Raw genomic sequence first — 14,350 nt, forward strand, 5'->3', positions numbered from 1 at the left:
CTCCGACTCGGGACAAAACGTTCCCGCCCTTGGACTCGGCGAGCTCCCACACCTCACAGGCGGGGCTGCAGCCCGGCACAGAGGAGGGCATCCCCGCCCTCACAGCTCAGCCAGCACTGACTGACGTAACTTACAGAGCCTCCCCGTCACGGCCCTAAGGGTTTACCTATAACGGCACGGCCGCCTCTTTCAGGCCGCGCTTCGGGACCAGAGCGCTCCGAAGCCCCCGACCTCGAGGCCGAGGAGGAGCGGCCAGAGCTCCCGCCGGCGGCGGGCGGTGCCCCAGGTGGAGGTGCTCGCGCCGAGCCCCGCCCCGCCGCGTCACGGAGCTCCGGCCCGCCCCGCAGCGCTGCCCGGCTGGTTCCGCAAGTTTTTGACAGTTTGTGAGCGGCGCAGGGCGAAGTTGGGTCGGTTCCGGCGGTGCGGGTTTGCGGCCGAAGCGCTCCGCGGAGAACGAGGCTGTCCCCGCAGGCACCATGTCGCGGGACCCCGAGGAGGTGAACAAGCTGACGGAGAGCACGTACAAAGTGAGTGCGGCGCGGGCGGGGAGCGCCGCTTCGCCGCGGGACGGGGCGGCTCGCGGGACCGCCGGGCTGCTGCGGGCGGGGGAGGGGGAGCCTCTCCGCAGGGCAGAGCCGGCGGGGAACGAAGGGCAGGCTGGGCCGGGAGCGCGGAAAGGGAGTGAGCCTCTCCTTATCCTCGTTTCATGAGTAATCTCGCCCATCCCAGTGTGCCAGAGCCTGCCCGGCGATCGCTTCCGCGCCGCGAGCTCGGGGCGGTGGCACACGGGGCTGCGGCTGCAGGCTCAGGGCACGGCGGGCAGCGGGACCGCCTGCGTTCGGTGCCGCCCCGAGATCTCCAGAAAGGCTTCCTCAGGGGCGGCTGGGGGCTGGAGGTCGCGGTCCTTCGCCTGAGCTGCGCCCCGGGACGGGACGGCGCCCGGCAGGGCCTGAAGGCTGAGCGAAGGTGCCGGCCTGAGCCCAGGGCTGATCCCCGGCTCTGTGCGGACAAACCAGCGCCTGCTGGAGCGGGCAGCCCGCCTCGCGTCGGCAGGATTCTAAACTTTCTACGAATGCCGAGTTAATAGTAGAATGAGAAGTATTCTGTATGTTGGCAGCAGACACTTGGACTTTTCCTCCCCACGAACAGCCCGAGGCACGCGGATTTTAATCGGGCAAAATGCCCTTAGAAACCTGCCCGTCAAAATCCTACTTTTGGTTGCGTGGCAATTGCAGTCCAGGATCCAAAGTCTTTGTTCTGTGCGGTGCGTTGTGCCATGGAAAGCACTTAATTTTGCAAATGTATTTAATCATGCAAATGAACTTAGAGCTGCATTTGCAGCTTCGAGCCCAGAAGAAAGCTTTGTGGGGATTCATCTATTTTCCTGTTTACCAGACCTTAGTGGCTTACTATCAAATGTTTTCATATTTCTGAGGGTGTCGTTACGGTTTAAAGGTCTCCAAAAGCATTGACCAGAGTACTTTGCTGTTTTGTCCTCCAACACACTAAAGTCAACTTTACTCTTTTGGGAAGTCCAGTTATACTGGGGCCGTGGTGTATTTTCTATTTCATTTCTCTGGACTCAGGGATCCAATTACTGCAAAATTACTTGAAGGAAAAAAAAAAAGAAAAAAAAAAGAAAAAAAAAGGATTCCTTGGCTATTAATGTTGTCCTCTAAAATGAGTGAAGGTCTTCTTAAACAATCTGCTGCTTTGTGATATCGGTTACATTCACGGCAAGGCCATAAGCAAACACACATTATATTTTTCTCAGGAAAGCAGGCTGTAAATACAGCTCACAGAAGAGAAGCTGACTCCTCGGGGCTGTGCTGAAGGACTGCCCTGCTCTGCCTGTTGGCTTCTAGAATGTAGCTAAAATAGTTTTACAGAGGAAAGAAAAATCTCCTGCTTGAGTGCTATAGAACAGCTTTTAAAGGAACAAAGAACTCTAAACGAACATCACCGTTTCCTAATACTCAGTACTTGCTTCCTCACAAGTATTCCCCTTCTTTCTTTGTTTATTTTTATTATTATTATTTTTTAAACTAATTCAAAGGGATACTTAAGCAACCATCAAGAACACAGTAATGCAAAGTTCATATTGAAGTGTGATGGAGTGTCCCCTGTGTGGGTATTTCGAGAGGTCTGGTATGTTGCATCACATAGCCAGTGCTCACAGGCCTGGAAACCCTTCTGCCCTGCCCTCATTACAACATGAAACTTTATCCAGGTAAGGTATGAAGGCTGTTTCAGGCAGAGAATATATCTGGGTCTATTTTAAAATAGTTACTTCTGTACGAAGATTAAAATCTGTAAAATAATTCACGAAGGCAGACAGAACTACCCTGTGTACTCATTGTCTGCTGTGACTACAATTACACCTCCCTCACTCAGAGCAAACGAACGCCTCTGTGCCGTGCTTCCTGCCCGCTGAGCATGCTCCGTGTTGTCCCATACAGTGGGTCACTGCTGCTGCACACTGTCCCAGCAGCACAGCACCAACAGCACCAGGCTCGTACCCGTAAAACCAGCGGCGGTATTTGTTTCTCCTACCAGTAAGAGGCCTTGGTCTGACAAAACCGGTTCAGTGTAGCGCATCCGTGTGCTGCAGGACCAAACGTGGGCTTTCAGCTTCTCAAAAAGATCAACCTGAAAAATAGCAGAAAATGAAATTGAGTGCCTGGCTTGGTGTGTTTGCCATTTCTTTTTTCTTACAATGATAATCCACCGGCTTTATTACATACAAAGTAACCCGTGTTATACGTAGCTCCAAAATACACCCACAGAAGGCATCGAGTGGCTAAAAGTAACGCCTTTGTATGTTTATCTTAGTCATCCTTTTTGTTGGCAACAACATGGGAAAGTGAATACCTCCACATTTTTTAGCTAACCTGACTGAATAAACAGCATAACCCACAAATATGTGCTCACACCAAAACGAAGGCTGACATTTACTCTTTATGTAATACCCAAAGAATCACTTTAGCGCACGATAGGAATGGCACGTGCCAAACGAAGCCCGAGGGCGCGGGGCAGTGAGTCAGGAGGAGCTGGGCGGGTTGCTGGGCACTGCCCTGCCCCGGGAGCCCCTGCACCGCCGTGCTGCTGGGGCATCGCGGCCTCCGCAGATGCGTCGCTCTGTGACCTGCGGTAGCGGCGCTCCTCGCTGTGTCACCGCACTGCATTTTCCCTGCTGCGTGGCGAGGAAGGCTGGCAGCGGGCGGTGACACGTGCAGAGCAGGGGAAAGGGGGCAGAGGATGGAAGTGCTGAGCTATGGGCCCGTTGTTCTGCCCGTGTGCTCCGAGGGCTGTGCCCAAAGCTGGTGTGTCAGCCCTCTGTGGTGAGCCTTCTGGAATTCTTGGCAATTCACAGGTGTTGATAACCTTGCATTTTAAAGACTTATTTCTCTACACGAATGTAAATTTTACCCAGAAGTTTTCATTTCCACCCCAAGTGTGTGACTTGCTTGTTCCATGGGGCACAGTGCTGTTCTGATTGAGCAGAGCCGTGTAGAGCTGACTCGGTAAGCTTGCTTCATCGGGATGTTTCTGATCCACTCAGTTTAAAACCTTGACTTCCCCATTTCTGTGTTTAAAAAAGCCTTGCCATTCGACTGCCTTAGGAGAATTGCAGTTCACCCATGGCACGCTGCAGGGAAGGAGCTGCTTTGAATCACTGCAGTATAAATCCAAATTTGGGGGTAGAGGGGCCCCAGGAGGTCGTGTGTTTGTAAAGCCCAACTCCAGCTTAGCACAAATTATCTATCTTGACCTTACTTGTATTCTCTCCCGGGCAACATATTCATAAACTGGAAATATTTGTATTCAAAGCATACTGATGGGAGAGACATAAAGCTGACTAATAACTAGTCATAAGAATTGGCCTTTTTGAATGAACAGTCATCCTGATTTTCTCTCATTCTGCTAGACCTGTTTTAAAACAATATGAAGCTAATGTACGACTGAGGTGGCTTTACATGAGATGTGTTGAGTCCAGCCCTTTTGAAAGCTTTTTTTGTGGATTTCAACACCGAAAGCAGGGAATGAGATGTAATAATGTACAAAAGAGAGCACGTTATGATATGCTTTCTATAGGGCTTCCTGAATCTCCTCAAGAAGGTTTGCAGATTTAGTGTAGCAACACAAAATACTTTAAAAAAAAAGCCATCTTTTCTGAGTGAACAATATGAGCAACACTGTTGGTGTCTATGCAGAGGTTAGCTATGAATAGCTATGTGCTAGTCATACAATTAACATTAGACCGACTTTTCTGCGTTCATGTTGTGATTTTGGATTTCTAGCTGAATACATTGTTACCCACTCTTGGCAAAGTGGCTGCAGGATGTAAGCTTGAAACTCCAGCAGTCTGAGCATTGTTCAGCAGCGCCGTACCTGCTGAGCCATTGTGCTGCGAGGTGCGTCTTCATGTGAAAAGCAAAGCTGCACACTTACAGGAAGGCACTTTTACAATGGCTGTCATTTGTTTTGAAGATTAACGTTGTTTGTATGGCTATCAGAAACTGAGGAAGATACAATACTTATGCACAACTTGTGGACATATAAAGCTTGCTCCTCTTCAGGCAGCTCCTTTCTGCCAGCTTGGTTAAAAAGCATTGGTTTCTTGTGGCAAAGAGCACACAGCAACTTTCATGTCAGATCATATGATGGCTCAGTGATGCCAGCGATCAGAATACATTCCTCTTCAGCTCTTTTTTCAGACGATTGTGCCAACTCTAATATTGGCTGCATAAGAAGATGTTTCCAGTTGCCCTGTTTAAAAGTGTTCCCTTCATTTCCATTCATCCTAAATAATAGAAAGCTGTAGGATCTAATCACGTGCCTTCTGTTCTCTTCCAGTTAATTATTCTGTTCACGAGAGCTAGTGTGTCACTAGAATATAGGACACTACATCAACAGTGAGGAGGCCTGGGCTGTGTTACTGCCTGTGCAGCCAGATGATGCCATGTGAACGACTTCCTCAGCTTTTTTTCTTATTTTGTCATGTCTAGTTGGGTTGAGACAGAGGTTTTGTTTCAGTGTCTCTGTGCACCTCGGCAGATAATAAGATTGTGAAGTTAGCTGACAATTAGGGCAATTAGAAGTTACTGGTTCTGTTGGGCAGAAATCCTTTGTTTCTCTGACTCTGCTTGTTTTCGGATCTGGCTGTGCTGTACGACCAGCAATACTGCCCTGGGGTTCAGCCCCCGCCATTTTTGTGACGTTTTCCTTAGTCAGACATCATTTGAAAATTAACATAAAAACTGATTTCTGAATAGCTTTTTTAACTGTGTAACTTCTGAAGTTCAACAAAATATTACAACCATTTGAACTGATCATAGAATCATAGAATGGCCCAGGTTGAAAAGCTGTGGTGTAAAATATCTTGGCATTACCAATCTGCTGAACAGGGAGTTGCCAGGCTCCCTGTTCTGAAAAAGTGCTCGGGACATTGCAGCCTGGAATGGCACTGCTTTGAAGGCAGCAGCACTCAGCTGTGTAAAGAGTGAGCTCTGGAAGCAAGGTCAGGTTTTGTTTGCTCTCAGAATCCAGCCTCTAGTAAGGACAAAACAATTGTCCTTCCCTGTATTCTTCTCTATAATGCTGAGGAGAGGAAAAAAAATCAACTAAAAATTATTTCATTAGATTGTTTCCAGTGGGGAGAGGGGAGAAAAGGTTTATGTCTGTCGAACACAAACCCTTAGGAGGAAGGAGCTGAGCCCTGTGCAGTGCTGGGAGGGCCAGCTAAGCATGCCCCATGTTAAACCAAGCAATTACCAGAGAAATTTCCACTGCAAAACTTTTCACTGATTCTGAGGCATTCGTGTCTAGAAACTGGTCAGATACTTCTGCTAACAACAAGCCACTGTGGCAGCACAGGGACTGAAAAACTTCCAGAGACCGCCTGGTCTAGTAGAGAAAAGGTCCTTGAGCTGCGTGCTTCCAGCCACCGAAGGCACGGAGCCACACGGCGTTTCTTCACCGTTCCCAGCAGTTTCACACACAGAGCAGCTGCGATTGTGGAGCTGTGAGCTCTGCTGAGCCGTGCCGTGTTTCCGCAGTGCCGCCAATCTGCGCTATGACTGCCTGCCGTGTCTCAATGCAGCTACTGAAAATAGATCTGCGGGGCTGGGCTGCAGGGCGGGGAGCTGCTGAGGGCATTCTTGCTGGGTTTTTTTCCACTTCCTCCTAAATGAGAACTAATGAGGCATGTGCAGTCACTGCTTCAAGTCTGAATTAGAAGATTTCAAGAACACTTGTATCTTAACCCCGGAATTATTAGGAGACTAATTCAAAAAATCAGTATGTGAAGGCCAGTAATCAGGACATTGCTATTAAAATAATGGGGTTGGTGGCAGCAAGGCTTCTGACTTCTTGCTGTGGGGGTGGGGCAAGGAAGGGCGGATCTGTCTTGCAGGAATATGATTTTTCAATACCAGGTGGAGATTTGACGTGGCACTGGGATTCCTACCTGCTGTGTGTATGCACATTTTCCATGTACGCCCTTCTCCTCCCCTGGATCCTCGGAACACAGGGCTCTCTATCCTAAAACAGTTCCATGATTTGTCCATTCTATTCTCGTGATTCATCCGCTCCATATGCCAGCAGACATCTTCCTTAGCACGCTGCTGGGAAGGAAAAGCAGAAAGGTGGTAAGAGGAAGAAACACCCTATAGAACAGAAGCACCCGGGGTTGGACGAGATGATCTCCAGAGGTCCATTCTGGCACAGCAGCACATTTCCAGTAGCCAGTTAAGCAGCTGGGATGGGAGAAGTGCTCCCAGATGCTGGAGCTTGAAAGTTGTCAGAATGGCCGTTGGCACTGTTGGCCCAACCTGAAACACACATTCCCAAACCACTTCTGGATGTGGTTTGTGAGTTAACACAGACCGAGGGCCTGGGGACAACAGGGAAGTTTGCTTGCAGTGATTGTGTTAGGATAGGTAGGAATTCAGTGGCTTATACAAGAAAGCAATTCCCATTGCTTTAAATTTGTACAAACAAAAGCGACAGAGCTAATTACTGGCACTGCATGTCCACTGCTGATGTCAATATATGTTTATCAGCACCTAGCAGCTTTATAACCATTCACAGAATGACAACATATGTTGACAGAACAGCTCTCTAACTGGGGGAAGCAACACTGTGGGCATTTAATCAATACTGAAGCCCTTCCGTAGGGGATGTTGTCCCTCAGTGCCATCAGCCTGAGGTGTGTCAATCTGTAACATCATCCAGACCCAGCAATATTACACATGCAGGTGCCAATGAAATACGTAATGTGATTAGGAAGTAAATACTGAAAGCGTTATTTCACATAAAGCTCACACCCGGAAAAAATCAGAGAAAACCTTTTTTCATTCTAAAAGCATTCAGTACATGTAATTTTCATTGTTTCTTTTGCATTTTCCCCTTTCTGTACATTTCTGATGTGTTTTACTCATCCTGTCAAAACATTACTGGTGGAATCTGAAGCTCACTCTTTGCTTTGCTTTCTAACACTCGCAGGAGTTCACCACGTATGGCCCTACAATCAAAACAGTGACGTTCAATCTGAATGACCTCTCCGAAAATAAAACACGTGTGAAGGCATTCCTGTGCTTTCTGTGTCCACGCATGCAGTAAATAGAAATAATTACGTTCTGTTAGTTGAGGAACAGACAGCATCTTGATACTATTTCACTGGTTGTGTGTCTTATATTTCTTGTAAACAAAATGTTTGTTTTGGATTCCTCAAACTTGAAAGTCCTGCTGTGCAAATGGTGCCAGAGGGACAGGAGCTGTGCCATTACAAAGTGCCATAAGAGCAGCCAGAATGACAGGACGCCTTCTTGAAGGATCTCCTGATCTTACAAAACCCCAGAGTGATTCCATGGCTGCAGTTCTGTTAGGAAAGGTCTGGGAAAAGAAGGTCTAGAATCTTCAGAACCATTTTAAACAGGGCCACATTTTCACTGCATCTCTCCAAGAACGATGGCTCTCCTAATAAAAAGCAGCAGTTCCAAACCAGAGCAGAGAGAACTGCTTCCTTTAAATGCCACCTGTAACTTGGAGGACTTTGCAGTTTGTTTTGATGTGTTAAAACAAAACAAAAAAGTCTTCTTAGCCTTCTCTAATCAGGTATCTGGTTATTTTTTTCCTCCCCCTTTTCCCCACATTTATTTCTATGGGGGGAAGGGGCTGCAGCGCTCAAATCTTGCACCGTTATCAGAAAATTCTTGTTATTCTCTGACTTCAGAAAACAATTAGTGGAGAACCCTTTTCTTCCACGGTTCTTTTTCCATTGCCTCTCATACAAGGAAGATCTATGCAAACTTTCCTTTCATACTCAGCATCCTTCTATGTTATAAACAACTGGATTCCTCTTGAGCCCCACTTAAGCCCAATTCTTCTAGACTTCGTTGACCATGAATGCTCCATTTCCATCCACCATGAACTCATTTCTCCCTCCAACTCTTCTACTTGTCAGCCACCCACAGACCTTTCAGACACATGCTGTGCATAACCAGGTGGCACTGAGACAAATGCTTTCCTCCACTGCTGACTTCCTTGGCTGTAACATGAACTTTCTGTTTCCTAGAATGTAATGGAACAATTCAATCCAGGACTGCGGAATTTAATAAATCTCGGGAAGAATTATGAGAAAGCTGTTAATGGTAAGTCTTCAGAATGTTCATTTCAGTAACAGCACTTAATTTTCATTTGATTAATTCTCATATTGGTTATGAGGTTTGTGTACAAGCTTAAATTCCACACTGAACTTCATGCATTTATTAAAAAAAGGCACAAACATGTCTTTTTTTTTTTATTTGGGAGGGGAAATTGGGTTCTGGCTGAATTCAAGTGGTGTTCTGCAAAAGCTGCATCTCAAAGGCTTTCCACTGAGCTACTGCAAAAAACAAAACCAAACCAACAAACACACCAATAACCCTGAACATAAAGTAACCATAAAGTAACCTGTACTAAAATTGTAATAGATCTAAAAAAGAATTCACATCCTTGCCTCTGTTCCTCCTCCACTGCACACATTGCACTGCCCAAGTAAATAAGCTCATGAACAGAGGAATTTGAGCAGGCACGAGTTCCAGGAACGGATTAATTTTTCCTTCTGACCCAGCTCCATCTGAAGCTATCTTCCTACTGGAGTCAAAAATCAGAATCCATCCATGTGGATCTAAGGGCATTCATTATACACTTTCATTATTGATTTCTGAGAAGCTGTTTAGATAAAAAAATGCTTTCCAAGCCTGGGCCCTAGATTCCCAAAGCTTGCACTGTAGGACCTGTTGGAGCTTGCTCTTCCTCACTTCCACAGACCTGTTGAGCTGCTTGATACCATATTAAAGCACTGTGAAATCTCCCCATTTTGCCTCCTTAAAGCCTGTGACGTGTCTTTCCCCTACATGTAAGGCAGTACTCTGAGAAATGTGATACTACAGAAGTCATGCATAGCCAAACAGACATTGAAATTTCTCTTCATGCAAATTTTAGACCAGACTTGAGGAAAAGATAAAAACCAAAGCCTGCTGGAGATGAAAATAAGGGAATGTTGATTTGTTTGCAGTAAAACCTAAGCTCATTCATTAGCAAATAAGTTTACCCATTATAAGCAGTACCAGAAATAGCAAGTTTTCATGTTGGGCTGAAAGTTACACCTGTTCTCGAGAGCAGCTACTTTTCATTCTTTTCCATTGATAAGTTATATCGCCTTTTTTTCCGTCCCTTTTTTAATTGGAATCAATTTATCATCAGTAATTCATGGTACAGCAGTGTACAGCAGTCCTGGAGAGAGGCTGATAGGTTTTATGGTCTCCCTCTTTGAGCCTAGTTGAGAAAGCAAATCTAGTATCAATGCTTCATTTTATGTAAGCGATTCCAACAAGTGCTGAGGAAGAGCTCTTGGGGCTCTCATACATGTTAGTATGAATCACATTTTCTTCCTTTCTTAGCACCTATGCTAGGAGATGAGATTGACTCGGGGCTATCTTGAGAAAACATTAGATAGGTGGAGTTGGAATGACATAAGCTCTTTGTGAATGCATGGAGCCCTGTCAGCAGCAGCAGCGCAGCTCTGTTCAGAAAGTTTGGACGTGGCATCCCTGAGAGAAGTTACTTTCATCCGATGTAACGGGGCTTCAGGAAGAACAGTTTCATTTGGAAGAGTTGGTGGCTTCTCAGCAAACATGCTGCTGGGTAACCAAAAAGGCCACCTCTGCTAGTAAAAAGGTATCTAAAATACTTACATTGGCAATGCCATCCCTCCCCAGAAAAGGCTATTCTAAAGTCAACAGCCAGCATCTGCTTAGCTTGCACTCTGGGTAAAAAATTAACTACTATCCCCCCCAAATTTAAAGATATACTTCAATCAGTATTCTTCACTGCCATTTCCAGTAAAGCCTTGGCAGTTTTTTCCTCATAACGTCTTACATTTGTAGAATGCAGATCATTTTTAGATACCATGGCCACACAAGGCAGGCACTGCATGGTGCAGGGGAACCTGTTTCTCACTGCTGTCCTCACTGGAGTTAGGGTCATGTTTTGTTCACTCTGGCAAAGCAAGCTTTGCTGTTTAAGTTGGCTATAACTAAGAAATGATTAACTGCAAATAATTGAATCCTCAGCAATATGTAATAAACACCTATTTTTTTTTCCTGTAAAGCTAGAATTGAATGATAAACAACAAAATTGTGGGATGGGGGGGAAATTGTCCTGGAGAGAGGAAAAAAAAAGTGAGAGTCCAAGTGTGAATTCAGGTGTGTCCACCTGAATGGGAAAGCTGGAACTAAGTAACAGGCTGCAGCTTCACTGAAGTGCTTTGGAGCCCTGTCTTGCTGACACCCGGTTTCACAACTTAGCAGATAGCACAGGGACTTGAGTAAGTTTTCCCAACAGTAGGATTTCCTTTTTGGCATACTATGTGTCCTGGATTCTGATATTTCATAATGCCATAAATTAATGAAAGAAGAAAATATTTCAGTGTTTGTGTTTTGTTTTTTTTCTCCCTTTAAGCTATGGTAGTGGCTGGAAGATCATACTATGACAGCCTTGCAAAGATTGGGGATATATCAGCAGATTCGCCTGTTTCCAGAGAGTTAGGTAAGTGGTTTTTCAGTTGTTTTTTGTTTAAACTACATCAAAATATAAACTTTGTTTTGTTTTCCTGGTGACTTTTCATAAAGATGATGTAAAGTAGAGAGGTACTGGGAAAAGAGCATTGTACATAGCCAGGTGGGATTACACTGCTTTAAAACACGTTATTTCTCAGGCCACTCACACCAGATCAATCAAGAACATCACTAGAAGTTCTCAGATACTAGATATTAATATTCTAGTTCAGTTTTTGAATGAGGAAATGGAGAGTCAAAGATGGATTAATTTTACATGAACACTGTAATGCTGTAACACAATGGGAAGCACAGCAATGACAGCAGGGCAGCAAGGTCCTAGGCTGCAGCAAGTGAAGGTTTGCTTAAATGCAACAACGCAACAGCTGTGGGCACAGGCATAAAGAAAGAAGCTGCTTACCTTCAGAAGGCCTCAGGTATGCAGGGAATTCCAGTGAGACCCTCACCTCCACTGCCAGCCCTTAAATGAGGGCGGGGAAGGGGTGGATCCTGGTTCCACCCTTCCATCACTCAGTGCATTGCATTGCATTGCATTGCATGCACCTGAGCTCCCTGGGCTGCCCTGCCTTCCCACCAGGTGCTCCATCACTGCTTCAGGCCACAACTCAGCATTTCTGCTATAAACAAGAATGTATTAAAAGTTCCATACTTTCCTGAGAATATATTCTGAATTTCTGAAAAATTTAGCACTTTGTTTTGTACTCCTTTAGCTAGCATTGAAATGATATTGCTCAGTCTACAAAAGTAAAGCTGTCACCAAAGTATGAGTAATATTTCTGACAAAAATATAAGTACAAACTGAACTACAAAGAGGAAACGTTGCTTAAAGGCTTCATTTGCTTTTTGACAAAAATAACTGGATAAATTGTCCTTTTACTATGAGCAATCTGCACTTTCAGTTAAGGGTAATGTAGGACATTTTCAATGGTGTGACACTGGCCGCTTCCATTACTCTTAACTTTAAAGGATTGTTTTGAGTAATTTTCTTCTCAGTGTTTCTGCAGGTGATGTGAGGGATGGCCTCTCTTTGAGAGGTGACCACAGCTCTCTGTGCCTGCGTACATTTTTACCATTTGTTCTGAAACCACTTCTGGGAGACTGTTAACATTCTGTGTTCAGCGTTGTTTGCTGTTCTGCCGCTCCCAGTGCAAAAGCAAACAGCCTCATGTAGCTTTCTGTGTTTGCTTTGCAAGCTGTTTACAGGAAACAGAGTTGCTGATTTCAAGCGTTAGAACAAAATCAAGAGCAAGTTAAAAGTATTAACCAGTCAACCTAATAAAAACATCAGGAAAAGCATAATTACAATTTCTGTAAGTTGGTAAAATCCATGCAAGTAATCTGTTGAGATCGGTTTGACTGTGAGATACTGTCTGCGTGTTTGAAAGCATCAGTGAGCAGAGATTAAATCTGTATCTTTCGTACTATGGGGCGACACAAAATTGTGCTTGAAAATTCATGTTGGGGGGTTTAATTATGTTCTCCATACAGCTATAATTCTTCATAAGTATTTTGTGTTGAGAAAGTCATGCCTTCTCCAGGATCAGGCCTCTAAGACTGCATTTTCATCACCTATTTAAACTGTTACTGCGAGAAAAATCCAGACAGCAAGTCTAGATTTCTTCCTGCAGGCTCTCTGATAGAATAGTTCATGTTGAGATAAAGGTGGGATAATGTGGGAGGCATCAGTGAGAGATCATTTACATTTTCTTAAGTGGAATGCTTTCATACTTGAGTACAAGCTGAGGTACCATTGTCTGGATTTCCAGTACTGAGGGCTTTGGACAGCCAGCAAATTTAAGTGTTTTAATTTGTGTAATAAAAATTGAAACATCCAAAGTACAGAAACTAACACCTGAAGCTAATCTGTGTGAAAGCAAACAAACAAAAAGCCCCACGACTTAACTGTTCTGACCACAATTGGGATGCCTGGCTTGGGGATGGGAAGGCAAGGCTTTACAGTCATCAGAAATCCACAGTGCTGTTTTCTTACCTGTCACCTACAGCAGAAATGTGTCACGAATAATTTGCTGATCTGCTTTTTCTTCGGTTTTTAATATGGATGCTTCTTGCATTGACCCTGTGTTCCACCCATCAGCCAGCAGCTACTCTTCAGCTGTAAAAGGAGCTATTAGAAGACTTGTCCCTTCTCCCCTTTCCCTGATAGCTAGCATAGCAACCTGTGTTTTTTGCAGATACACTTCTTATTAAAATCAGTCTTCAGAAGACTGAACAGGGCAATAAGGCAAGAATCAGTGTTTCAGCTCTTTCCTGTAGCAATGTCACCTTTAGTGGTGTCAGATGAAAAATAATGTATTATTCTAAATTGAGTTGTGTTGCATTAAAGTTCTTACACTTACTTATGAAAGCCTATGTGCCTAAGATGGCTAAAATACAGTAATCTTTGTAATTTATGAATAGTGCTTGCTGGAAGGTCATTTCCAGACATTCTGAAGTTCAAACCCAAACCTGCTGGGTGACCTACAGTAGGCTTACTGCCAGCGCTACGTAAAGATGCGTATCGAAACCACCACCAGTCCTTCCTTCTCATAAGGAAACACAGAACATGGTCTCCCTGTTAGCAGCAGTAAGAACAAGTGCTTTCTTCCGTAGAATGAGATTGGTGCAGAAGAAGGAGGCGAGAAGGAAATGGAAATCTGGATATTCCAGATATTCAAAACTTCTGTGCCTTGTCTGTGTATTTCACACGCGGTGGAAAGCTCCCTGGAACACTGTAATACAGAATAACTTCATATGAGAAAGTAGAAGAATATATTGCATTCACAGCACAATTATTGTAAATAAAAGATAAGTTGCTCTAAATCCACTTTTTTTCCTAATTTTGAAATTCCCCAACTTTCTAAGCTTGTAGTCCTTCAGATTTAGCGACAAGAATTTAGGAACGTGACCTGAATGTACAGTTTGTCATTCTGCAGTGTGGAATTTCCATATCTTTCTTTCCTAGACACCTATTTTAAAGTACACCAGGAAGAAAAGTTAGGAAAAACGAAGCTGTACACTTAAAAATGCAGTTTTATACATTCAAATTGCAGCACATCACAACAGCGCAATGGAACTCCTCGTTTCAGTAACGCATTGAAGGTAGATTCACATAAATACTTCAGTGCTGTATCAGTGCCAGAAGGACTAACTTCCCTCCTGCGTCCCTGACCGTTTTTGTCTCACCTAAAACACGGGTTTGTGAGGTTTTGTCTAGCAGAACATCACTG

General features: G+C 44.7%; 1 protein-coding gene and 1 long non-coding RNA gene across 3 annotated transcripts in view; one reads left to right on the top strand and one right to left on the bottom strand.

Annotated features, from left to right (window-relative positions):
- Nucleotides 1-355: 355 nt before the first annotated feature.
- The window catches only part of BAIAP2L1 (BAR/IMD domain containing adaptor protein 2 like 1), a 34,817-nt gene continuing 20,822 nt past the window's right edge, over nt 356-14,350 (top strand). The window contains exons 1-3 of the mRNA XM_048961891.1: nt 356-527; nt 8,579-8,654; nt 11,008-11,094. Coding sequence (XP_048817848.1) covers nt 477-527; nt 8,579-8,654; nt 11,008-11,094 — 214 coding nt within the window. The 5' untranslated portion in view covers nt 356-476. The remainder of the gene's footprint in view (nt 528-8,578; nt 8,655-11,007; nt 11,095-14,350) is intronic.
- Nucleotides 940-13,727, bottom strand: LOC125700765 (uncharacterized). 2 transcript variants are annotated; one of them, XR_007380050.1, is made up of 3 exons: nt 11,524-13,727; nt 6,470-8,574; nt 940-2,649 (listed from the first exon to the last, which is right to left on the bottom strand). It is a non-coding gene; the product is annotated as an uncharacterized LOC125700765 (long non-coding RNA). The 2 variants fall into 2 exon arrangements; XR_007380051.1 differs by lacking the exon at nt 940-2,649 and adding an exon at nt 2,658-6,197.

Source organism: Lagopus muta, chromosome 15, assembly GCF_023343835.1.
Source record: "Lagopus muta isolate bLagMut1 chromosome 15, bLagMut1 primary, whole genome shotgun sequence".
In the NCBI taxonomy this organism is placed as follows: domain Eukaryota; kingdom Metazoa; phylum Chordata; class Aves; order Galliformes; family Phasianidae; genus Lagopus; species Lagopus muta.